Source organism: Mytilus californianus, unplaced genomic scaffold (genome assembly GCF_021869535.1).
Source record: "Mytilus californianus isolate M0D057914Y unplaced genomic scaffold, xbMytCali1.0.p SCAF_2, whole genome shotgun sequence".
Classification (NCBI taxonomy): Eukaryota; Metazoa; Mollusca; class Bivalvia; order Mytilida; family Mytilidae; genus Mytilus; species Mytilus californianus.
Genome location: NW_026262668.1, coordinates 18,191,978 through 18,217,364, shown reverse-complemented (window position 1 = coordinate 18,217,364; position 25,387 = coordinate 18,191,978). Strand labels below are relative to the sequence as shown.

The following is a 25,387-nucleotide window of genomic DNA, read 5'->3' as shown; positions in this document are numbered from 1 at the left end:
AATTCAGAAAGATTGAACCAATGACTCTTACAAATTTAGCCAATACACCTCCATACCCCTATGGACAAGTCAAGAGATGTTCCGAAAACTGTAAATATCACCTTTTTGCACCTGGCCTAATCACTCTTTCCATATCAAAATCAGTTAAAATACAACATCCAAAAGTTTATTTCACCTCTCTTCTTTTATTTCCACCCCAAAAAAACTAAGAAATGAGTGAGGAAGGGAAAGAAAAAAAATTAAGAAAAACTACACTCCAATTAAAAGGAACTATATTAGTGGACAACGAAAAGCGGGATCATTAATTGTGGTCTTGGGCCTTCTGTATTGTTGTTCAGGAAATTTGGTGTCATGGTAGATCATTGATAGTATAAAAATAGGGAGATGTGGTATGATTGCAAATGAGACCTATTATCTTCCTGAGACCAAAGGTCTAGGATGTAAACAACTATAGGGTACAACCTTCAACAATGAACAAAACCCATACTGTATCATAAGCTAAAACAATGCTTTTGATGTATGATCTAAAGAACTTCAGAAACAAGAGAAAGAAGTGTAACAAAAGTAACTCTGATGATCCCTGAGTTTTTATACTCCCGTTTACGGGACGTATTATGGTATACCATTGTCCATCTGTCCGTCCATCGTCAACATGTCGGACATTAACTCAAAAATGCTTTAACCAATTTGCATGAAACTTTGGTGAATTGTTTATATATATTGACCTGAGCTCTCTTTCATTTTTTATAAATTTCAGATTTGACATTTCCGAGTTTTTGGGTTTTATTCATAACAAAAAGGGTGATTTTCCAGTTTTCAGACAATAACTCAAAAACACTCACTAATTTGCAACAAACTTTGGTGAATTGAGTATATGTATTGACATGAGCTCCTTTTCGATTTTTATAAATTTTAGATTTTATGTTTTTGAGTTAGAGGGTTTTATTCATTAGTTACAAAAAGGGGGATTTTCCAGTTTTCGGACAATAACTCAAAAATGCTTTGAGCAGTTTTCCTTAAACTTTGTTGAATTGTTTATATCTATTGACTTAAGCTCCCTTTCGATTTTTATAAATTTCAGATTTTAGGTTTACTAGTTTATTCATAAAAAAAGGGGGGATTTTCCAGTTTTCGGACAATATCCTTAAAGTGCTTTGAGCAGATTTCATTAAACTTTGGTGACTGATTTATATCTATTATTATAATATTACTACACGATTTTCAAATTATATACATTCTTTATTTTAATTCTATTTTTATAGGTGGAAACTTTGTTGTGTTGAAAAATCCAAGTCCCGATCCAAAAAAGTTGGCAAAGGTAAGATTCTTAACAATAGATTCTGTTCATTGTTTTGTTGCTCCATCTTCTTTTTTTTCCATTTATCATCTAGTATTTTTTTGAATTATTATTTTTTAGAATTAAAGTGACCCTAGTGATTGTGCGTAAAATTAGCTGGTTGATTTCTAGGACTAGCCTTTACTTAATGGGTCCAAGTATTACTTCAATCATTGACTGATTTGGAGAAATAGAAGCATGCACTTGACCATATCTATTATCTAATAGATTTTTCAAACCAGACAATCTTGTTTCCTGCACCATCATAACAAATGTACTAATGCTGATGTATAGAAAGGGGTGTTTATATCAATACACAATACAGCAGTTATGAAAATATTTGTAAAAAATATTCTTAAGATAAATTGAAAAATTAAAATCATCTTCCACTTAGAAGTTGAAAAAAAATCATTTTATTAATGCATTCATTTTATTTATTTTTTTTTAATTTAAACTTTTTCAAATCCACTTAGGAGAGAACATTTAACAATATTTCCTTTGATTTCAGTGCCGATCAAAATATCTGAACTATCTAGGTCAGTATAAGCACTATTGCTTTTGTAAATTATATAACTATCTTTCATGCTTAAAAGTAAATTATTTAAAAAATAGCATAAAATTTGAAGGGTTGAGTACACGCTTTTAACTAGTTTAACAAAAACAGCATGTTACAACTGAAACCAAACATTTGTTAACTTTTCAGTACAATCACAATATTAAGTAGACCTAATTAAATAATTGATGGTAAGAAAATAGTTTGAAAATTAATATTGCCTAGAGGAACTAAAAGTTTTGATAAATACCAGATATTTTAAAAGCTTTCCCGAAAAAGAATTCAAGGTCAAGGTTATTCTTCTGTTGTACTATGCATGTCAGATCTCTGTATGAGCAAGCATCAGAATGGCTTCCACGACCATCAGTAACATTAATCTTTTATCATGATTAGGGTAAAGTGGTTTGATGTGATTTTATCCTTCAGATGGTTACATTTTTTAAATGATAATGAACCACTCACAACACCATAACACCACATGACAGGATAACAGCTGGGATTATCCCTTGGAAAAAAGCAGACTATTTTAAAACCCTTTGTCATAATAGTACTACAGCAAACTAAATGGATAAACTGATAGAATTTTCAGATTAAGTGTTTAAATATGTTCCTCTTTTTACAAAAAAATGCTAACCATGATCGATGTTACTGGTTTACCTTTGTCTATCTGTCTGTGCGCCCCTTTCGTTCTGTTTGTACTTTTTCTCAGTAACCACAAGAAATTGCTTCATCTGGTCATAACATGTGACAAGTTTTCAATTCCTTTGATGTTTTTATCCTGTTTGTATAGAGCCATAATCAACTTGATTGACAGCGGTTATAATTAGTGAGCAATACCTCATAAAACATGTTGTTTTATGTGTTATGAATTTGTGTTTGTGGTTTTGTGTCAAATTTTATAAATTGATTTCTGTTATATAATTCTTTAACAATTTTCTTTTATCTAACTTCTTTTTGTTTTTTGTTCTTTTTTTTTTTGTCCTTTTTTTTCCTTTGGTGAGAGGGTATTGGTATGATTGTTTGTTTGTTTCTCTTTTTTTTCTTTTTATGAAAACCATTTTGTATGTATGGTTAACATTATTGGGAAACAATTTGGTATATTATTCAACTTTTTATTTTTCATCAATTTCAATTTTTTTTTATTGTAGGCACGAACAGAAATTAGAAGACATTACATACCAGTTCCACCTGTCAGAAAAACAACAAAAGTTAAAGCAAAGACTGTTTCAAAAACTAAAGATAATGGTTCCAAAACTCATCAAAGCATACCCACTGATCAAAACAATGGTAATGACATTAAAGTAGGAGGGGAGACAACTCAGGATCAAGCTCAAAATGCAGGGGAAGCAAAGGCATGTGGACCATGTGCAGTACAGGAAGAGAGTGGAGCATGTGCAGTACAGGAAGATTTAGAAGTATTAGGAGCTGGTGTTCAAATGGAGGCAGCAGCAATTGACGAACTGGTCTATAATGTTGAGCTAGCTGAAGCATTAGATTTTACAGATGTAATAATCCCAATACTACATTTTACTTTTCATAGTAGTTAACAATTGTTTTTATCAGCCATTATTTTATATGCAGATTTTAAAATGATTTTTTTAGAGGTTGTGAAAGTCAATTTTTTCTTGATATGTTTTCACCATTTAAGTTTCCATCACCTATGTTGAGATTGGGGATTACTGTTTGGAAATCATTTTACACAGATGAAGAAAAAACATATTGAGCACATCATTTGAATATTTTATACATCTTTTGGAAAATTTAGAAGTAATGTATATCTTAAGGCTTATTTGGTCCAAAATATTTACTGATAATAATAAACATGTTTAGCACCCTTTTAAATCACTATTAATTTTAAACTTCAGAATTAAAATTTTCTAATAATGTAAGCATTAACAGAGGTGTAATTAAACAAGTTAACTGTGACATCCGAAGGTGAATTGATAAAGATGATTTGTCAGTCTTTTGTAGCAAAATGGGCTAATCCTAAATGATTTTTAAGCCAGCAAATAAATGAACATAAAATACAGTTCCATTTTGAATGTCTCTTTAGGCAAGGAATGTGCATTATATTATTCTTACAATGTTTGAGAAACAGTGAAGATTTTGTGTAATTTCTACATTAAATTGTCATTGCAATACCATGTAACACTTATCCATTTAAGGGAAATATTTAAAACCCAAACTGCAAAGTTTTTATAGTCAATAGTTTATTCCTTAATTGTGCAAACTGGAGAATTTTTAAATAAATCTGATTTTAGGACCCCAAATCATTTGTTTTTTCATTAGCTCTCAGAATAAAATATAGTTAGTATATTCAGTGCTTAAATGACTTCAAAGTGTTTCTATTGCAAGAATAAGATGCACTTTCTCACAATAATTGTAACTCTTGCATCTTTTTATAAGTCTATCATCATTAAAATTAACAATCCAACATTTTTTTTTTGTAATTCTTAAGACTTTATTTGAACTGAAAAGCAAATTTGATGTTTTTTGTACAACTTGTAGACCTTTACCATTTACAAAAACAAGTATTTCAGAACTGTATTATATATTTTGTAATAGATAAATATTGGTTGTAGAAGATGAACATTCAAATTTATGCATACATTAAAAGCTGAGTTTTACATTATTTGTACTAATGGATTAACTATCCAACAGAACATTTGTATATTTTGTGTTCTTGATTTTTAGGTCACAATATTTGTATTTTACTTTAGAACAAAGTAATTTAGGCCATCCTAAATAGCTGTTCTGTTTTCTAAGCTTCCAACCTAACCACTCACTTTTGGAATTGATAGTTTATCTTATTTTTTCCAAGGGCCAACCTGTCAGAGCTTTTCTTGTAACTTTCTGTACATTTTCTTCTTTCTGTATATTTCCTTCTCTGAAACTGGTTATTCAGCAGTGGAGTATCTCTACCAGTAAGGATAAAATAATTGGAAAAACTTTTGATCCCAAACAGGATATAAAAATGTATTTAGCAGATAGGGATCTTTTCAAAAACCAATGTATTACTTCATCTGCTACTTATTAGAATTAATTCACTCATTCAAAAGCTAGCAACATTTTTGCTTTTTTGGGGGGGCGAGGGGGGGAGTTGATAAATATCAGAGGTTTGAGGTTGAAAATAATAATGAACTGCTGAACCTAACCCCTTGACTTATTTAGATACCGTTCATGAGATATAGAAGCTCTGTGCAAATATATTTGTGATTACTGTTAATTTTCACCCAAATTTGAGAAAATTTTGAAGGCATTTGTTTATGTTATTCATAGATGTTTATGTTGCTAGTCAAGTGTTACAAACACCTAAGAACTTTTTAAAGGTCAGATACCTCTTTTATTTGTGCCACTATGGAAATACATGTAAAAATTTATCTTGTAAAGATACGAAATGATAAAAAGAATGGCCTATCCACATCTAAATAACAGAATATTTATTTTGGATCGGTTAATAGATTATTATTATATTAATTTAATTTACAATTTAGTCATTGTCTGTGATAGTTCTGTTCATTTTTTTACTTCTATTTTGTTTTTTAATAAAACATATTTTTTCACAGGGAACAGACTTGAGTTATATTTATCATGTTGTTTAATGTCAATAAAACTAATGTAAGTTGGTTGAGAAATTTTAGGGTTAAAACCTGGAAATATTACAAGTATTTCTATATCAGTTAAGTACAAACATTTGTCTTCAAATGAATGAGAAATGTTGTGGTCTCTGGGAGCATTTTTAGTTAACTTGGATCTAGGCATCAGTTGTTTTAGTCCCTTCATTTCATGTTCACTTTTCAAAGGCATTTTCCTTGGAAATCAAATTTGCTTTTTATAGTATTATTAGCGGCTGATAAGTTCCCTTCCAGCCTAATCGCAGGGAACTCTAGGTTTGCGCTGTGCCATTCTGTCTGTTTGTCAAGTAAGTTTTACAGAGTTTTTTTCTGTAATGCTTCTATCTATTAGTTAGAATTTTGGTATATATAGGAGTCATATCATAAGAAGTTACAGATCAAGTTTGAGATTCGTACCAGTTTAGTGATTTGTATACCCCATGCAACAAAGTTGCATCGGGTATAATGTTTTTGATCCGTCACTCCTGTTTTTGTCATCAGTTTCACTCCTCTGAAACCACACAACAGAATTTTATGAATTTTTGTAGATAATAAGGACATTCTTTATAGATGTGCATATCAACAGGGAATTATGATTCAATTTTATTCTAGGAGTTATGCCCCATTGAACTTAGAATTTTGGCCTAAAATATACTACTGCAATTGTTTGTCATCGCAACTCTTCTGTAACCACACAACAGAATTTCATGAAACTTTGTAGTTAATGAGGACATAATATGTAGATGTGCCTATCCACAAGAAATTTTTATCAGTTGACTTTTGTAGAAGTTTTGATTCTTTGAACTTAGGAATCTAGTGAGATTTTGTTTGCCCAGTGACAATGTGGGGGCGTGGGGTATGTGAGCGTGCTCACAAAGGTTCTTTAATTGCTGAAGTTATGGCCCTTGTGAATAGAAAATTGGTTGGAATTTCCCATTTTTTCTGTAGTGCTTGAATTATTAAATTAGATATTTGGTTTAGAGTCACATCATAAGATGTTATAGATTGAGTTAGAGTTTAGTGCCAGTCGGGCAATTTTCTTTTAGGTTAATGCCTTTCAGAATTAAAAATGGTTTAGAAATCTCACTTATCCAACCTTATTCTATAATGCCTGAATCAATTAACAGGATATTTGGTATACAGTAATATAATAAAAGAAGTGACAGATTGAGTTTGAATTTAGATTTAGTTAAGACATTTCTGTGTTGGTCCCTTGGAAATAGAAAATTACTTGGAAATCTCAGTTAACAGCATTTTTTTCTGTAATGCCTGAATCAATTAATAAGAACTTTTTTTCCAGTCATTACAGATCAAGTTTGAATTTGGTTACAGCTGAACAATTTTTAAAGAACATGTGGCCCTTATAAAAAGAAAATTTCTTGAAAATCTTTTTTCTTCAATTTTTCCTGTTTTGCCTGACACAATTAATTTGACATTTGATTGACAGTCATTTCATATTCAGTTTAAGATCTACTTTGAATTTAAATCATGTTGAAAAACTTTTGTTGAAGTTGTGACCCTTGGAAACAGAAAATATCTTGAAAATCTCAGAAATGTCTGTAGCAGTCAATTGGTTATTTGGTATACAGTTAATATGTTGATAGTATTTTACAGATAAAAAACTCATCAAAGATACCCGGCTAACAATTGTGTATGCCAGAAACAGGTTTCATCTTCATAAGACTCATCAGTGATGCTTGAATCAAAAAAGGTAGAACGTCAAATCAAATACGAAGTTGAATAGCATTAAAAAACGAAAAATTCCAAAAAGTTGTGCAACATAAACCTAAAGTAATCTATATCAAGTTTTGAGTTTTGTTTCAGTTGTATGAATTTTACAGAGGACAAGACATAAAAATCCCTTCAAAATAGGTACCTCAGGGTTTGAGTAGGACCAGTAGATGTGGGCAATATCTGCTTCTTTAAACAAATATTATGACACAACAATAAAATTAAAATTCTCTAGCTACTACGTATGTCAGTAACAAGTTACAGCTTGTCCCATATATAGAAAAGTGTAAGCACATTGAATATAAACATCACAGTTCATAGATGACATTGTATTGCAGATGCAATACTGGCAATACCCTCAGAATGCCAGTTTTTTTATGTAAAGATTTTAAAATAAAAATGTCCCACCTACTGCTAAATCAATTCAACATTTAGTTTTGGATTTTTGTTTACCAAAAGCAGTAAACTCTTTAAAAATCAATCTTGATATAAAAAAAAGAAAAAACAAGAATTGTTCTCATGTATCTTTATTTCCAGAGTTTTAAGACCATAAAACCATGTTGATATGGCTGTATGAAATTTTATAATGCCGGAAGAAATGGTTTGTGGTTAGAAACTGTATGGCATGTTTCAACCAAAAGTACTTTAAACAGACTGAGTGTTTTTTCCTTTTTTTTTTCAAAGCAGAGAATAGTTAGATAATTTCATTTATAAAGACAATCAAAACTTGTCTTTATTAAAAATAGATAAAAAAAAAAGGCATTTTATTTTTGAGTTATCTCCCTTTAGACAAAACATAAAGGTTAAATTTTAGAACAATTATACAACAGGGAAGAATGTAGCAGGTATGACTTGTGAAGAGAGAAAAATAGCAGCAGTGGTTGGTGCACTGATAGCAGATGCAGCAGGTAACATGTGCAATGTAAAGTACAATGTGATTGGTTATATGGTCAAGGAATAGTAAATTAAAAGATTAAATTTTATATACAATTTTGGCATGGTACTTTAACTGAAAATAAATTCAAATTTGATTATCTCTTTTATTTTATTCAAATATGATGTTACAGAAAGTTTAAAGTACATGTCAGTTAAAAACTTGATTCATAACTATCATTATTTCTTCAGCTTTCTGAACTTTGTTTACTATTGTTGTTTCTACATTAATTTTTGTACTAACCCGAATAAACACAATTTTAGTCAACAACTGACATGTTGACTGATATATGTTTTTTCACAGCACAACCACTTCATTGGAATTATAAAATTGACAAACTTAACAGTATCATTGGAGATGAGAAAGAAATTGCATTCTGGGAACCATCTGCCAATCCATTCTACTGCAGACCAACAGGAAGTCACAGTTGCTATGGTGACCAGTCACACGTCATTTTAAAATCATTGGTTTCAAATAATGGTAAAAACTTGCATTTTTCCAATTAGTTGTTCATGATGATGATGATTTTGAGTTTTGAAGTAATACTTTACACTTTTGTAAATGTGAGACAATAATTCACCACAGTTAACACAATAACTGAAGAATGAACACCTTTATTTTTTATATCAGAATTAGTGAGGGTACAATCATGACAATATGAAGTAGATTGTTAATGTTCAAGTTGCCATCAAACTCAAAAAAATTAAGGCAAGTATGGTCATTTCTTTGTATCGTACTCATGCATGTGTAGTTAAAGTTCTGGAAATTGAAGGTCAAAGAAAATCATGGCAGATGATTAAGTAAGGCAACATTTTCAATTACGTTTGAGAAGTTACAGTGCATGGTCATATATATGTAATTATTTGTCACTTGGGACTTTTCGCTATAAAATAAGTTTTTATCCAAAAAAAATTGTAGGATCATTTTAATATAGTTAGGTTTTAATCAACTTGGTACCAATAGAAGCAGAATTGTTACAGGTTTATTTATTTATTTGGTTATATTTTTGTTGTGGGGCATTTTCATTTTCTGATGATATAAACACAAGTATGATTTTTTGTTCAGAAATTTGCTCTATATATATTTTAACCATATTAGATTGTCAAAAAAAATATATATATATTCAAATCAGGAGAAAACAAAATCATGGAAACTATGAAAAGATAAACAAATGTACTTTAGATATTATGTAAACGTATTTTTGGAAAAAAATGTATTTTTATATAGAAAATATATAGCAAAAAAATGTAGAAGATGAATACTTTGGCCATGTACTGCATGTATTTGTAATAATTCCACATATTACTCAGAAAAACAGAAAAAGTTTAAATATTATGCAATTTATTTAGGTTTGGATGTCCGTAGTCTTCAGAAATCTACGTATGAATTCTTTGGACCAAACACAGACTATGATGACAAAGACAACAAAGAATATGAATCAAAATCAGGTATTTTAAGGAAAATTAGTTGAATATGACAAAATCTATTATACTGCCATTAAAACAAAAATGGAAAAGAATTAGAATATATATCTGTTATAAATGTAGTTCATACAATATCTCTTCACAAAATAATCTAAGCACTTTCTGGATAATATTGAATGTTGCTCCATATTTGATAAATAATATTATTCTAAAAATTTAAATTATGGTACTATTTTAGCAGCAAAATGAAAATTGAAAAAATGTATATAAAAGAAGGCTAAATTCATCAGCTGATTATAGCTTTGTCAAATGTTGACCTCTATATATAGATATCTGGGTTTTTGTTGTTTGATTGCTGTCTAACTGACTTATAAACCTTACATCTCTTCTTTCATTTTGATTTTATGTACAATTTGTTTATTTTTCAGATGTTTCAAAGAAAGTATATCCTATAAAAGCTGGATGGAGGCATGCTAGTATAAAAACATTTTTGAAGAAATATGAGGAGGGGTTAGAAGACACAGGTTAGTCCAGACCAAACATTCTACAAATTTTGATTTTCCTTGCTATTTTTGTGTTTGTTTTCTTGTTGATTTTCATGAAAATTGAAAATAAAAAAATGAGAATATGTGGTATGATTGCCAATGAGCAGTCAGGGGAATGACTGAAATAAGTGATTTTTACATAAATAATTTAAGTAACAAATAAGAAATTCTGTGATTTTGTAGTTTTACCAAAATTTTAAACATATAGGTTTAGTTAATATCTAATTATTAGTAAAATTGAAAAGAATGACCCTAAAAGTAGCAAGGTTTATGCCTTTGATACGGTCATTCATCTGTGAATTCTAAATTTGTTGAAAAAATGCTTTATACAATGTATAATGATCTAATACTTTCTCAACAGATTTTTTCCAACAGTGGAAGTATTTTACTGTTCACAACCAAAATTTAACTGTTCATAGGCGTTGAAAATAGTTGGGGCTAAATAATAATAAAATACAAATGTAATACTTAAAGAAGTGATTTGTAAGAGAAAATAGATGTATGACACTTAAACAAGTGATTTTCATGTCATTATCCCAGTTTTAGTACAGGGTCATTACCTGACCTGACTGGTCATCTTATAAACATAGATGTTTGGTCTGATAATTTTAGCATCATTATTATTCCCAGGATCATTAACATTATATCTTCAAAGCTACAATAAAATAATTCACTTAGTATTTATTTGTACTACTTAAATAGGAGATTATTAAAGAAAGACTACTCTTATTAGCAACATTTCTAGACAAAATGTTACTTGAATAAGTGATTTAAGAAATCAATCATTTAAGTAACTCCCTTGACTGATGAGACAACTCTCCACCAGAGACTAACTGACATAGAAGCTAGCAATTGTAGGTCACTTACTGCCTTCAACAATGAGCAAACCATTTTACTAAATTGTTAAAAATGTAACTTTGATAATGTATCCAGTGGAGGGAGAGGCTACAAATCTTTTAGTTAATTTTATGTGTCCTTGCTTATTACAGGATGTGATAAAGATGAACAGATGGATTGTGTCCTAAGAATTGTTCCTGTGGTTGCTCTGTATGCCGGTAGACCTGATATGTTAGAGAAGGCTGAGAGTGTTATAAGAGTAACACAGAATTCTGACACATCTGTTGCTGTCGGTTTGGCTGCAGCAAGGTAATTATGTTGTGTGTAAGCTGCAAATGGGAACACAGTAACTGGGAATTGTTACTCGTCTGTGACTAATAGTCTTTGTACAGCAAGATACAATATGTTTATAGAAAGCTTAGTGTTTCGTTTAGGAATATAGAAATGAAACACATCTGTGGCTAACGTGCAACAAGAACGTTTTAGCTTAGAGAAAGCTTGACACTGTATCAGAAAAGCTCAGAATCTGACACTGTATCAGAAAAGCCCAGAATCTGACACTGTATCAAGCTCAGAATCTGACACTGTATCAAGCTCAGAATATGACACTATCAGAAAAGCTCAGAATCTGACACAATCAGAAAAGCTCAGAATCTGACACTGTATCGGAAAAGCTCAGAATCTGACACTGTATCAAGCTCAGAATCTGACACTACATCAAGCTCAGAATATGACACTATCAGAAAAGCTCAGAATCTGACACTATCAGAAAAGCTCAGAATCTGACACTGTATCAAGCTCAGAATCTGACACTGTATCAGAAAAGCTTAGAATCTGACATTGTATCAAGCTCAGAAACTGACACTGTATCAGAAAAGCTCAGAATCTGACACTGTATCAAGCTCAGAATCTGACACTGCATCAACCTCAGAATCTAACACTGCATCAGAAAAGCTCAGAATCTAACACATCTATGTCTGTCGGCCTTGCTCCAACAAGGTAACTAATATAAAGTGAATGGAAGATGAGTTTAGAACCACTCAGATGTCTAAAATATGTCTAAATAGGCCAAGTAATGAGAATAACACATTTCTCACATCTTAAAAGCTGTTGGATCACTTAGAGTGACAACTTTAAAATATTCAGAAACATCTGTGATATCAAAGCTATATAAATGATCAGGATAATAAGAAATTTTGACAGTTCTGTGGCTTATCAGTATTTCTGCAGCAATGTAAATTATTTTCGAATTGAACTGAAATTTTGAAAGAACTGCTAACATTTTTTTAATTGTGGCTACATATTGCTACAGCAAGGTAAAATGTGCAAGAAAATGCCTAAGTAAAGCATGACACAACATCTGCTATATCTGAAGCTTTGAGTATAGCTTTAGCAAAATTAAATATGTGGGAGAAAGATGGTTCAGTTAAGAATTAAGAATAAGTGCAGTTATATATTGCCTTAGCAAAACATTTTTGTATTACCTGTGTTTGTTTTCATTATACCTTATGGTATAATTTACAGGATACTAGAGCAGTATATATTGTATGGTAAAAAGGAAATACTTTATTGTATAATTTACAGGCTACTAGAGCAGTATATATTGTATGGTAAAATGTTGACTTTATTGTATAATTTATAGGCTACTAGAGTAGTATATATTGTATGGTAAAAAGTACACTTTATTGTATAATTTATAGGATACTAGAGCAGTATATATTGTATGGTAAAAAGTACACTTTATTGTATAATTTACAGGATACTAGAACTGTATATATTGTATGGTAAAAAGTACACTTTATTGTATAATTTACAGGCTACTAGAGCAGTATATATTGTATGGTAAAAAGTACACTTTATTGTATAATTTACAGGATACTAGAGCAGTATGTATTGTATGGTAAAAAGTACTCTTTATTGTATAATTTACAGGCTACTAGAGCAGTATATATTGTATGGTAAAAAGGAAATATTTTATTATGTAATTTACAGGCTACTAGAGCAGTATATATTGTATGGTAAAAAGTACACTTTATTGTATAATTTACAGGCTACTAGAGCAGTATATATTGTATGATAAAAAGTACACTTTATTGTATAATTTACAGGCTACTAGAGCAGTATATATTGTATGGTAAAAAGTACACTTTATTGTATAATTTACAGGCTACTAGAGCAGTATATATTGTATGGTAAAAAGTACACTTTATTGTATAATTTACAGGATACTAGAGCAGTATATATTGTATTGTAAAAAGTACACTTTATTGTATAATTTACAGGCTACTAGAGCAGTATATATTGTATGGTAAAAAGTACACTTTATTCTATAATTTACAGGCTACTAGAGCAGTATATATTGTATGGTAAAAAGTACACTTTATTATATAATTTACAGGATACTAGAAAAGTACACTTTATTGTATAATTTACAGGCTACTAGAGCAGTATATATTGTATGGTAAAAAGTACACTTTATTGTATAATTTACAGGCTGCTAGAGCAGTATATATTGTATGGTAAAAAGTACACTTTATTGTATAATTTACAGGCTACTAGAGCAGTATATATTGTATGGTAAAAAGTACACTTTATTGTATAATTTACAGGATACGGTAAAAAGTACACTTTATTGTATAATTTACAGGCTACTAGAGCAGTATATATTGTATGGTAAAAAGTACACTTTATTGTATAATTTACAGGCTACTAGAGCAGTTTATATTGTATGGTAAAAAGTACACTTTATTGTATAATTTACAGGCTACTAGAGCAGTATATATTGTATGGTAAAAAGTACACTTTATTGTATAATTTATAGGCTACTAGAGCAGTATATATTGTATGGTAAAAAGGAAATACTTTATTGTATAATTTACAGGATACTAGAGCAGTATATATTGTATGGTAAAAAGGAAGATGCAATGGAGTGTGTGATAGAAGAGTTGAGTAATCCTAACAGAACCAATCCTCAGGACTTAGATAAAGCTTTAGCTGGACAGTTGAGAGAGGTTCTACAATGCAAAGATATTGATCATAGAACTGCAGCAAAGAAGTTTAGGATTGACTGAGGTAAAACAAAGTAAATTAAAAAAAAGATACTGTGGATTTATTTATTTTTTCGTGGGTACCAATTCACGTGGATTGAGTAAAACTTGCATTTTGGTAGATATTTGATTTCGTGTTTTTCCAAAAGTCTGCATATAATCATACAGCAAATTTGTAATTCGTTGAACATTTAAATTTGTGGTTTCTCTGTACCAACGAAATCCACGAAAATTGGTATCGAACGAATAATAACGAATCCACAGTATTAGAAAATAGATACACTGTGCTATTTAGTCACACAGACGTTTTGGATCCATACTCAAAAAGTAAGGCAAAAAAATGATTATAAAATGCTCTGCTGGGCACAGCTTGTCCAAGTGCACCAAGAATTTAATTAAATAATTTATTATGGACAATATTAGCAATTTATACAGAATAACAAACAAACCTACCACGAAATTCTTCAAAACAGTTACAAAAAAAAATGAAAAATAATTTCAAAAATATACTTCATCATTACTACAATGTCTTTAAAAAATCTATAAAACTTGCCTTTAATTATTTTTCAAAATATCTAATAATGAACAGTAAATTTCAAACTATATTTATACATAATTTCTTCTCTTAGATTAAAATTTGATGATGCATCTATATTTAACTATGAATCTACTTACAATTTCTATTAATTGTGCAATACAGCTCTGAATTTGGATTGTGATTAAATACTTGACACAGCATACATTTCTGACACAGAATGAATGTGGTCTAAGAACTTAAAAATTTGAAATTGGGCATTTACCTATATTATGGTCCAATATCTAAATACATGGTTAGATTCAGCAAATCAAAGAACCCCAAGAATTCAATTTTTGATGAAATTAAACAAATTTTAATTTTGAACCCTTTGGACCTCAATGTGGACCAATTGATAATGGGGTCAAAAATCCAATATCTCATTGCACGATTACATTCAGCATATCAAAGATCCCCATATATTTAATTTTTGTTGAAATCAAACAAAGTTTAATCTTGGACCCCGATTTTGAAAAACTTGAAAACTGGGCCCAAAATCAAAAATCTAAATACATGTTTAGGATCAGCATTTCAAAGAACCTCTTGAATTCATTTCTTGTTAAAATCAAACAAAGATTAATCTTGGACCCTTTGGACCTTAATGTGAACCAATTTGAAAACCGGCCAAAACTATAAAAATTCTAAATACAGGGTTAGATTCAGCATATCAAAGAACCCCAAGAATTTCATTTTTGTTGAAATCAAAGAAAGTTTGGAACTTAATGTGGATCAATTTTAAAACGGGTTCCAAAATCAAAAATCTAAAATACACAGTTAGATTCCACATATCAAAGAACCCAGATAATTTGATTTTTGATGAAGTCAAATAAAGTTTAATTTTGGACCCTTTGGACCTCAATGTGGACCAATTTAAAAACCGTTAAGGCCATACATACCAATCTTCCTTTTTTTGTATGGAACCTTGTACAATTTCATAGAGATCCATTGACTTATACTCAAGTTATTGTTAGGAAACCAAATGTCTTCGGACGACAACGACGACTACAACATCATAACATTATAATACAAAATGCTTCGCTGGGCGCAGCTTGATACGACGCAGGGGTCGAACCCTGAACAGTTTGGGCAAGTATGGACACAACATTCAAGCTTGATACAGCTCTGAATTTGGATTGTGATTAATATTTGACATAGCATAGGTTTCTGACACAGAATGAATGTGGTCTAAGAACTTAAAAATTTTAAGTTTACCTATTATTGTCCAATATCCAAAATCTAAATATATACACAGTTAGATTCAGCATATCAAAGAACCCCAAGAATTCAATTTTTCAAGTTTAATTTTGGACCCTTTGGACCTTAATGTAGACCAATTTGAAAACGGGACCAAAAATTAAGAATCTAAATACACGGTTAGATTCAGCATATCAAAGAACCCCAATATTTCAATTTTTGATGAAATCAATCCATATCATTATTATTTGCTTTTATATATAAATCAAAAATAACCAACTTAAAATGGAAAATTTTAAAGAAAAAAAAAGGGGAAAAAAGGAAAAAAAAATCCCCCCCCCCCCCCAATTTTTTGAACCCCCTTATGATTCATCACCCCAACCTCAATCCCAGCCTTCCCTTTGTGGTATGGTACCTTGCAGTACAATTTCAGAGAGATCCATACACTTGAACACAAGTTATTGTCTGGAAACTGTAAAAATGCTTGTTTTTTGGCCCCAAATTCCTAAACTGTTAGGGCAATTACCCCAAAACTCTAACCCAGCTTTCCCTTTGTGATATGGAACCTTGTAGTACAATTTCATAAAAATCCATACACTTACACACAAGTTATTGTCCTGAAACTAGAAAAATGCTTGTTTTTTTACCCTTTTTGGCCCCTAATTATTAAAATTTTGAGGCAATTACCCCCAAAATCAATCCCAGCCTTCCCTTTGTGGTATGGAACCTTTCAGTGCTTTTTCAGAGAGATCCATACACTTGAACACAAGTTATTGTCTGGAAACTGTAAAAATGCTTATTTTTTTGCCCCTTTTTGGCCCCAAATTCCTAAACGTTTAGGGCAATTACCCCCAAACTCAATTTCAGAAAGATCCATACACTTACACACAAGTCATTGTCATGAAACTAGAAAAATGCTTGTTTTTTGCCCCTTTTTTGGCCCCTAATTCCTAAAATTTTGAGGCAATTACCCCAAAAATCAATCCCAGCATTTCCTTTGTGATATGGAACCTTGTGGTACAATGTCAGAGAGATCCATACACTAACACACGAGTTATTGTCTGGAAGTTACAAAAATGCTTATTTTTGGCCCCTTTTTGGCCCCTAATTCCTTAACTGTTGGTACCATTACCCCCAAAATCAATCCCAACCTTCCTTTTGTGGTATTGAACCTTGTGGTAAAATTTCATAGAGATCCATTCACTTTAACTAAAGTTATTGTGCGAAAACCAATGTGTCTTCGGACGACAAAAACACCGGACAATTACGAGGACGCCGGACGAAGATGACTACGACGCCGGAAGACGACAAGGATGCCAACATCATACCAATATACAACCGCAAAATTTTTTTGCAGTCGTATAAATACCTGATCACAATGAAATGTTTGAATTTACTTCTGTACTAAATCCCAAAGATCATTTTGGACATTTGCCTATTAGAATCAGTTTTGTCTGGTAAATATGACTGTTTCCTGACTCTTGATTCAGAGTATTGCAATAAATTTATTATTACACATTGTACAAGATTATCTGGATTAACCAATGTGAACCTATTTTTCAGCCATACCTGGTGCATTCCAGTTAACTACTCATGAGGTACTGACTGGTTCCAGTTATACTGGTTCCATACAAGAAACCATGAGATCTGGAGGGTGCACCTGTTCTAGGGGAGGCTTTATTGGAGCTTGTTTTGCTGCTCAGGTAGGATTATATTCCTAAGTCAGGAGCTTCTGGCCTTTGTAAGTCTTGTATGTTTTTTTAATTTTAGTTCATTCATATGTTTCGGAGTTAAGTGTGATGTCCATTTTCACTGAACTAGTACACATTTTTGTTTAGGGGCCAGCTGAAGCCTGCCTTCAGGTGCGGGATTTTCTCGCTGTGTTGAAGACCCATTGGTTGCTTTGGGCTGTTTTATGCTTTGGTCGGGTTGTTGTCTCTTTGACGCATTCCCCATTTCCATTCTCAATTTTATTATATTTTATCTTAGAATAAGGTAAAGGTATAACACTGGGGAAATCACAACAATAACTGAAAACTGGACAGACAACACCATGGCTAAAAGGCAGACAACACCATGGCTAAAAGGCAGACAACACCATGGCTAAAAGGCAGACAACACTATGGCTAAAAGACAGACAACACCATAGCTAAAAGACACAACACCATAGCTAAAAGACAGACAACATCATGGCTAAAAGACAGACAACACCATGGCTAAAAGACAGACAACACCATGGCTAAAAGGCAGACAACACCATGGCTAAAAGACAGACAACACCATGGCTAAAAGACAGACAACACCATGGCTAAAAAGCTAACAGTCAACAAAACACTACAAGGAAAACTAAATATTGAGCAGTATTAACCCAACCAAACACACAGAATAAAATCAGGTGTTCTGGAGGTAAGCAGATCCTGCTTCACTAGAGCTCCTTTAATGAAGTGGGTTTGGAAATGTAAAAAATAGAAAATTTCCAAGATTCACATCAATTGGTGAAAATACAGGTTAATATGTTAGGGTAAAATAATTTTACTAGTTACATAATTTGTATGCAGGGATTAATCTTCTTGTTTTTTATCATTTGACGGATAGTTGCTGAAATAGATAATTACTGAATTTACAGTATCTTCTTAGAATTATTTTAGAACATAAACCCTGTCATGACTGACCAGTATTGTTTTTTTTTTAAAGAATGGCCTAGCTGGTATACCAGACACTTGGAAAGAGAAGACACTGAATTATAAAGATGTCATCGAACTTTCACAGAAATTGGTGAAGATACCATTAGTATAAGGCTAAACCACTGGATTAGTTAATGAATAAGATGAAATTTTATGAAGACAATTTTTTTTTTTAAATTTAAGTTTCTAAACATTTCGCATATTGTAATTTGACCCACTGAAAAAAATGTTGAAGCATGAATTTTTTTACATTTAGAGTACAAGTACTTGTTTAATAGTTTGATAAACTAATCTCTTACAATTTAGATAAAAATCCTACTGTTTGACACCTAAAATATTGCATAGGAAGTATTTCCATAGAAAAAGCAGGGTGAAGATTTATTTACCTGAACTGAAATAAAAATCTTTTTTTTCTGATAAAAATGTCAACAAAGTATGACAGATTTGTTTCAATCCAAATTGGAGAATAAATTTTGATTTCATAAAGAAATTATGTTGACTCAATTTTGTTAGAAAAAAAGTTAGAATATTTGGCATGTGTAAACTTGTAATAAACTATCTTTTTAACAAATATGATTACAAGAAATAAAGATGTTCTCAAAATATATAAGATCAACCTAGATGTTGTGGACAATGGAAGTATTAACTGATGACAAATTTATCCTAATCCTAATAATAAGGGAGAATAAATTTAGATTATTATATTTGCTTTGGTACATACCATTCTGTCTCAACATTTTTGTATTTTGAATCATGTATATAAGAGAATGTTCTTGTAAGGTTTATTCTATGTATATTTGCAGGTTTTTTGGTCATTTTCAATTTAATACAAGCAAACACATGTTTATTTACATTGATAATTAAATTTGTTTTGTTGTCTGTATTTGACCTTTTATAAATTGTGGTGCATAGCCCCCAAAACACAATACATTTCAAATAACCTCTGTTATCACTGTCAAAAGGCTCTTGCAAGTGTCGTTGGAACATTTCTGTCAAGTTTGATTTAGATTGTTACAAAGTTTCGAATGAATATTATGCTTTTTATTGTATTTTTCCTAAGGTTTATGCTATTCACTCAATAATTCTGACAAGAAACAAACAATAAAATCAAATGTATACCTCATATGTGCCCCCACTTGACCCCCAAGTGAAATGCCTCTTCGGAATTCAATTTTGAAAATTTGGTCAAGTTTCCTGTAAATAGCTGGTCAACAAGGATATTATACCAACAAAAATCATGAAGTAGAAATTTAAAACATAAGATTCAACAGTGGAATGGTAATTTCTGTCTCAGAATGTGAGACACTGATCACAAGCACTTGTCTCTGAAAAAAAATTATCCTTGTGTCTGTGACACAGATGCCAATCAGATGGCAGCAGCAGCATTAGCTCTTGGTATAAAGCATCATATATCAGAAGATGGAAGATCTGCATAGTCCATATACAGATACCTCATCATGTAATGTTCCTTTTGGCACATGTCTGTTGTAATAAAACTATGTTTGGTATTATAGATTCTTTGCAAGGGTATACATGTCCGTCAGTGATCATCATTAAGTTTACATGATTAAGTTTTTTTTTCAAATGCTTTAAATAATAAATTTACTATATTGGATATATAGAATAGATAGTAGGTGAGCATGTCTGTCTGATAAGGTTCATCTGACTTTAACCTCATTTTCATGGTTCAAACATTAAATTTGTATGACTTTCTGTTTCTCTGATGCTATAAGTAACTGGTCAACTATATTTGGAATATATAATGATTGTAACATGTACATGCTTGTCTGACAGGGTTCACGGTTGATATAATCTTGACCTTATTTTCATGGATCATTGATAATGCCAAGTTTCTGTTATACCTGTAGTTAGACCTTAATCTTAAAGACGTTCAACATAAACTTCAATCATAATCAGTTAAGCAGGCAAGATATTTCAGCAAGGGCACTCTTGTTAAGTTATGTTTATCAACCAGAATAAAATAGAAACTTGAATCAATTACTACTCATCAAACTCAATATCTGTAAGGTCAGCTCATAGTGAATAAGAAAACTAATTTTTATGAATTTTTTCTCTCCAAAGTAGGAAGGCAAGCATATCGAACTCATAAATATTCTGCAACTTCTGGATGTATAACTAGTCAAACCTGTCTACAAAGAGCAACAGACTTGAGATTTTTGTGCCCTTTATACAAAGATTCATTTTACAAGTTTTGATAATTGATGGGATATTCGTACAGTTACCTATAATACACTGATTTGTTCTATAGTACTGGGTTACTCAGGAAGACCGTTTTTTTCTCGACTGCAAGGAAAGTCACAGAATAGTAGACATAGGGATTACAATCCGCTGGTGGCAGCAGCGGCGACAGCACCAATGGAGTTAACTAATTTTGTATAAAACTTTATATTTTAGAAGGTTGAAGACCTGGATATTTCATACCTTGTATGCAGATACCTTATGTTACGAGGTTTCCATCTGTAATATGTCAATTGTATCTGATCTCATTTGCTTGAAATTTTTGTTTTTTTTTGTCATTTGAAATACTCTTATAATGCGAAATAGGATAACTATATTTGGTTTATAGCGTCCTTGCAAGGTCTGCATGTCTGACAGATATGGGTTCACCTAATGTTGAACTCATTCCATGGATCAGTGATCACAGTTAAGTTTTTGTGGTCAAATCTGTATCTGAGATACATGTAATATAAGCAATAAGTAACTAAATTTGGTGAATGGAATGATTGTAAGATGCACATGTCTGTCTGACAGGGTTCATATGACCTTGACCTCATTTTTATGGTTCATTGATCAATGTTTAGTTTTTTTTTTGTTTGTGGTCTGTTTCTTGGGTACTCAAAGCATTTAGGCCTCTATATTTAGTGTATGGAATGATTATAAGGTGTCTGTCTGGCTTGGTTCATCTGACCTTGACCTCATTTTTCATGATTCATTACCCAATGTTAAGTTTGCATGATTGTATCTTTTTTCTTAGATACTACAAGTAATATGTCAGCTATATTTGGTGTATGGAATTACCGGTATTGCATTTTATACATGTTGTCTGGCAGGGTTCATCTGACCTTATCCTCATTTTTATGGTTCATTGGTCAATGTTCAATACTTTTAATAAGGTCTTCTTCACAGATACTGTAAGCAACAGGCTAACTATATTTGGTTTATGGTATGATTGTAAGGTGTACCTGTCTGTCTAACAGTGTTCATCTTACCTTGAACTGATTTACATGAATCTTTGATACTGTATCACATACACTAGACTTTCAACATAAATTCAATCATGATTAAGTACAGCAGGTGAGATATTTCAGTGTGTGCACTTGTTTGTATATACACCTATATCAAATCACAGCTGAATGAGGGGGATGATATGCTTTAAAGATGTGGATTATAGGGGTAAAATAAATGTAGGATCTGTGGGAAGTGGGAATAATAAATAATAAATAAAATGCTTCGCTGAGTGCAGCCTGATACGACCGCAGAGGTCGAACCCTGAACCGTTGGGGCAAATTTGGATATAATATTCAAGCTTGATACTGTCTGAATTTTGATTGTGATCAAATTTTTGACATAATATAGGTTTCTGACACAAAATAAATGTGGTACAAGATCTTACAAATCTATTGCAAAATACTGTGCAATTGAAGATTACTTCTTGAAACTTTTACAAAATTTGAAATTTGAAAATTTTTGAAAAAAATATGAATTCCTTAAAAAAATTGGAAACCCCCCCCCCCCCCCCAAGTGACTTTTGGAATCCCCCCTTGGAGCAATTACCCCAAGACTCGATCAAATTCTTTCCTTTGTAGTATGGAACCTTGTAGTACAATTTCAGAGAGATCCATACACATCTAACACAAGTTTTTGTTTGGAAACTAGAATAATGCATGTTTTGGCCCTTTTTTGGCCCCTAATTCCTACATGTTTGAGGCAATTACCCCCAAACTCAATCCAAGCCTTCCCTTTGTGATATGGAACCTTATGGCACAATATCAGAGAGATCCATACACTTACACACAAGTTATTGTCCAGAAACTACAAAAATTGTTGTTTTTGGCCCTTTTTAGGCCCTTTATTCCTATACTGTTTGCCCTATAACCCCTAATATGAATCCCAACCTTCTACTTGTGGTATTAAACATTGTTGTATAATTTCAGAGCAATCGAAATACTTATACACAAGTTATTATCCTGAAACTAGAAAAATGTTTGTTTTGGGCCCCTAATTCCTAAACGGTTGGGACCATCATCCCCAAAATCAATCCCAAATTTCTTTTAGTGGTATTGAACCTTCTTAAAAAATTTCATAGAGATCCATTAACTCAAACTAAAGTTATTGTCCGGAAACCAATGTGTCTTCGGACGACGCAGATGCCGCAGACGACAAAGACGACGCAGATGACGCAGACGACGACGACATCATACCATTATACGATCCCAAAAATTTTTTTGCAGTCATATAAAAACAAGAATGTGTCCATAGTACACAGATGCCCCATTCGCAATACCATTTTCTATGATCAGTGGACCGTGAAATTGGGGTAAAAACTCTAATTTGGCATTAAAATTAGAAAGATCATATCATAGGGAACATGTGTACTAAGTTTCAAGTTGATTGGACTTCAACTTCAGCAAAAACTATCTTGACCAAAAACTTTAACCTGAAGCGGGACAGACGGACGGACGGACGAATGGACGAACAAACAGATGCACAGACCAGAAAACATAATCCCTACTACTAATGTAGGTGGGGCATAAAATTGATTTGAGAAATGAGCACCCCATGTCACCCTCTCCTCAATATCACAAAAGAGTGCTGTTAACCAAATAGAAATCCCATTTTCATGATATATTTAGAGTGCACACCTGGTATCCAGGTCAAAAATCTGTAATCTTATATAAATCTGTTGGGTACAAATATAGAGATGTGCTATTTTTCTACAGTTTATGCTAAACATCAGCAATGAGGTGGTCAACAGTAGAGAAAACTACCTACATCATTTATCTGAATAATAGGTTTTGTTTTACTGCCAATTGAGATACATTAACTACAATCAATCAAAAAAGTACTTCTCCATTGATAATAAACTTTGATAAAAAATAATTGGCTTGCCACATCAAACACAAAATTTATATTATTTTTTAATAAATAACAATCTGAAATATTGGATTTGAGCCAAAATCCTATGCTTATAGAAACATTTGAATTATTGATTTCTTCCAGATTTATACAGATTCTTACATAATAATAAATTGCATGATAGCAAGTTAAATTACAAAATACAACCTTAAAGACTTTTCCATCAAACTTATACAGAAAAATTACAGTCCAAGATTCAATGATTTTCAAATCAATTTTAAAGCTACAGAATAACATTTTTTATATCAACCCTCAATTTAAAAAATGTTATGTCTTAAAATTCAAACTTTTTCCTTAATTCTAGATTCAGTTATGCTTTATCCACTATTTATATTATTCTGGGGGAAAACTGTTTCCAAGAATCAATATAAGTTCAGGAATAGCTCAAATCCTTTAGAATATTAACAAAATTTATCAAGTCAAAAAAATCCTAAGCATCCATTTGTCATGACTCAATAGGTAAATTGTCAATAGGACAGTTCATGGAAGAGTTTTTTAACCATGAATCAATACAGTCTATGTGGAATGCATGTTGACAAGGTAAAAATTTCTTAATTTGTCCTTTTTCATACAAATCCATGCAGATTGGGCACACTTCAAGTTCATCATTGCTCTCAACTGTTTCAGTTTTAAATGTGCTTAGTTTATCTTCAGACATAGTTTTAGGTTTAACACGAGCTTCATCAAGACGCAATAACATATCGTAATCCTCTGGTGTCAAGTCTCTATGCTGTAAGTTCATTAACAAATTAGCTAATGCAGCATCAATATCAGATGGTAAATTGTCTTTGTGAATAGCATGTGCCAGACACTGAACTGGAGTAGGGCGGTATGTTCGATTTGGTTGGTGTGGTTTATTTGTTGATGGGTTTATAGAATAATTGTCTTTTCCTCTAGCAATGTCACGTTTAAGCATATTTTTTGCTTTCTTTGGACTAGGCATATAACATAGTCTTTGAATGTCAAGGTCCATCATTTTATACACTCTATGATTCACATATATTGCTTTGCGTCCTTTATTGTTCAGAACACTTCTGCAATATTTCGTTTTTACTTGTTTATGTGCTTTTATAACTTTCCTGTCCCTATCTACTCGAATGTATCTTTTATCTTTAGAAGTGTTTCCTTCAAATTCAATAAGATTCTGATATGGTTCAATAATTTTTTCAACAGTTTCACATTCTTTCTCAATTTTAGCCCACAAAGCATCAGCACCCCAGTTATTTTCACAGTTATCTCGGACTGGTCTTGGAAACAGTGAAATGTTAAATCCAATTTCAGATGGTTGTAGTTTTTTCCATTTCTTCTTCTTTTTAGGTTTTTCATTGGGATCATTGTTGTCGGATTGTTGATCACTTTTGTCTTTGTTTACATTTTTATCGTGTTTACTGTCACTTACTCTTAACTTGGTTTTAACCAACTCCTGCTCTTTAGATCCTTCTGCCATCTTCGCCTCCCCTTCTGTAATTGTGTTTTGTGTTCTTCGATTTTCGGGAGTTAAATTTTGCTGACACTGCACTTGGTCTTGGAATTGACTTGGCTGGAATTGGAATTGAAATGACCTAAAAGCGCAATCTTTCGCTGACAATGTTAAAGTCTCCATTTGGTTCTTTAATAGTGAATCACTCGATGCGAAGGCAATGGCCAAAATGGCCTTAAAATGTCAGTGTAATACATTTATCGGTTTTTATATCTGGATATTGCACAATTGGGTTGTAACCAACGTTTTGTTTATTTTTAGTAAAGTGAAAGTCCAA

At 31.7% G+C, this 25,387-nt stretch overlaps 3 protein-coding genes across 5 annotated transcripts in view; 2 read left to right on the top strand and 1 right to left on the bottom strand.

Annotated features, from left to right (window-relative positions):
* Positions 1 to 5,459, top strand: part of LOC127729404 (BTB/POZ domain-containing protein 8-like) — a 53,661-nt gene extending 48,202 nt beyond the window's left edge. For 2 of the 3 annotated variants that reach the window (XM_052237234.1, XM_052237235.1), the window contains 2 exons: positions 1,263 to 1,318; positions 3,038 to 5,459. In XM_052237234.1, the coding sequence (XP_052093194.1) occupies positions 1,263 to 1,318; positions 3,038 to 3,436 (455 nt within the window). In that variant the 3' untranslated portion in view covers positions 3,437 to 5,459. Of the gene's footprint in view, positions 1 to 1,262; positions 1,319 to 1,844; positions 1,873 to 3,037 lie in introns of all 3 variants that reach the window. The other variant, XM_052237236.1, reaches the window with a different exon arrangement.
* A 2,572-nt stretch (positions 5,460 to 8,031) lies between these two features.
* LOC127729411 (crystallin J1A-like) lies at positions 8,032 to 19,354 on the top strand. The gene is made up of 8 exons (XM_052237243.1): positions 8,032 to 8,142; positions 8,472 to 8,648; positions 9,518 to 9,616; positions 10,021 to 10,116; positions 11,127 to 11,283; positions 13,856 to 14,046; positions 17,353 to 17,492; positions 18,484 to 19,354. Exons 1-6 carry the CDS (start codon positions 8,082 to 8,084, stop codon positions 14,043 to 14,045), a joined length of 780 nt encoding a protein of 259 aa, XP_052093203.1. The 5' UTR covers positions 8,032 to 8,081; the 3' UTR covers position 14,046; positions 17,353 to 17,492; positions 18,484 to 19,354.
* A 4,253-nt stretch (positions 19,355 to 23,607) lies between these two features.
* Positions 23,608 to 25,378, bottom strand: LOC127729401 (uncharacterized). The gene has a single exon (XM_052237228.1). The coding sequence runs from the start codon at positions 25,231 to 25,233 to the stop codon at positions 24,076 to 24,078; it is 1,158 nt and encodes a 385-aa protein (XP_052093188.1). The 5' UTR covers positions 25,234 to 25,378; the 3' UTR covers positions 23,608 to 24,075.
* Between the last annotated feature and the right edge of the window lie 9 nt (positions 25,379 to 25,387).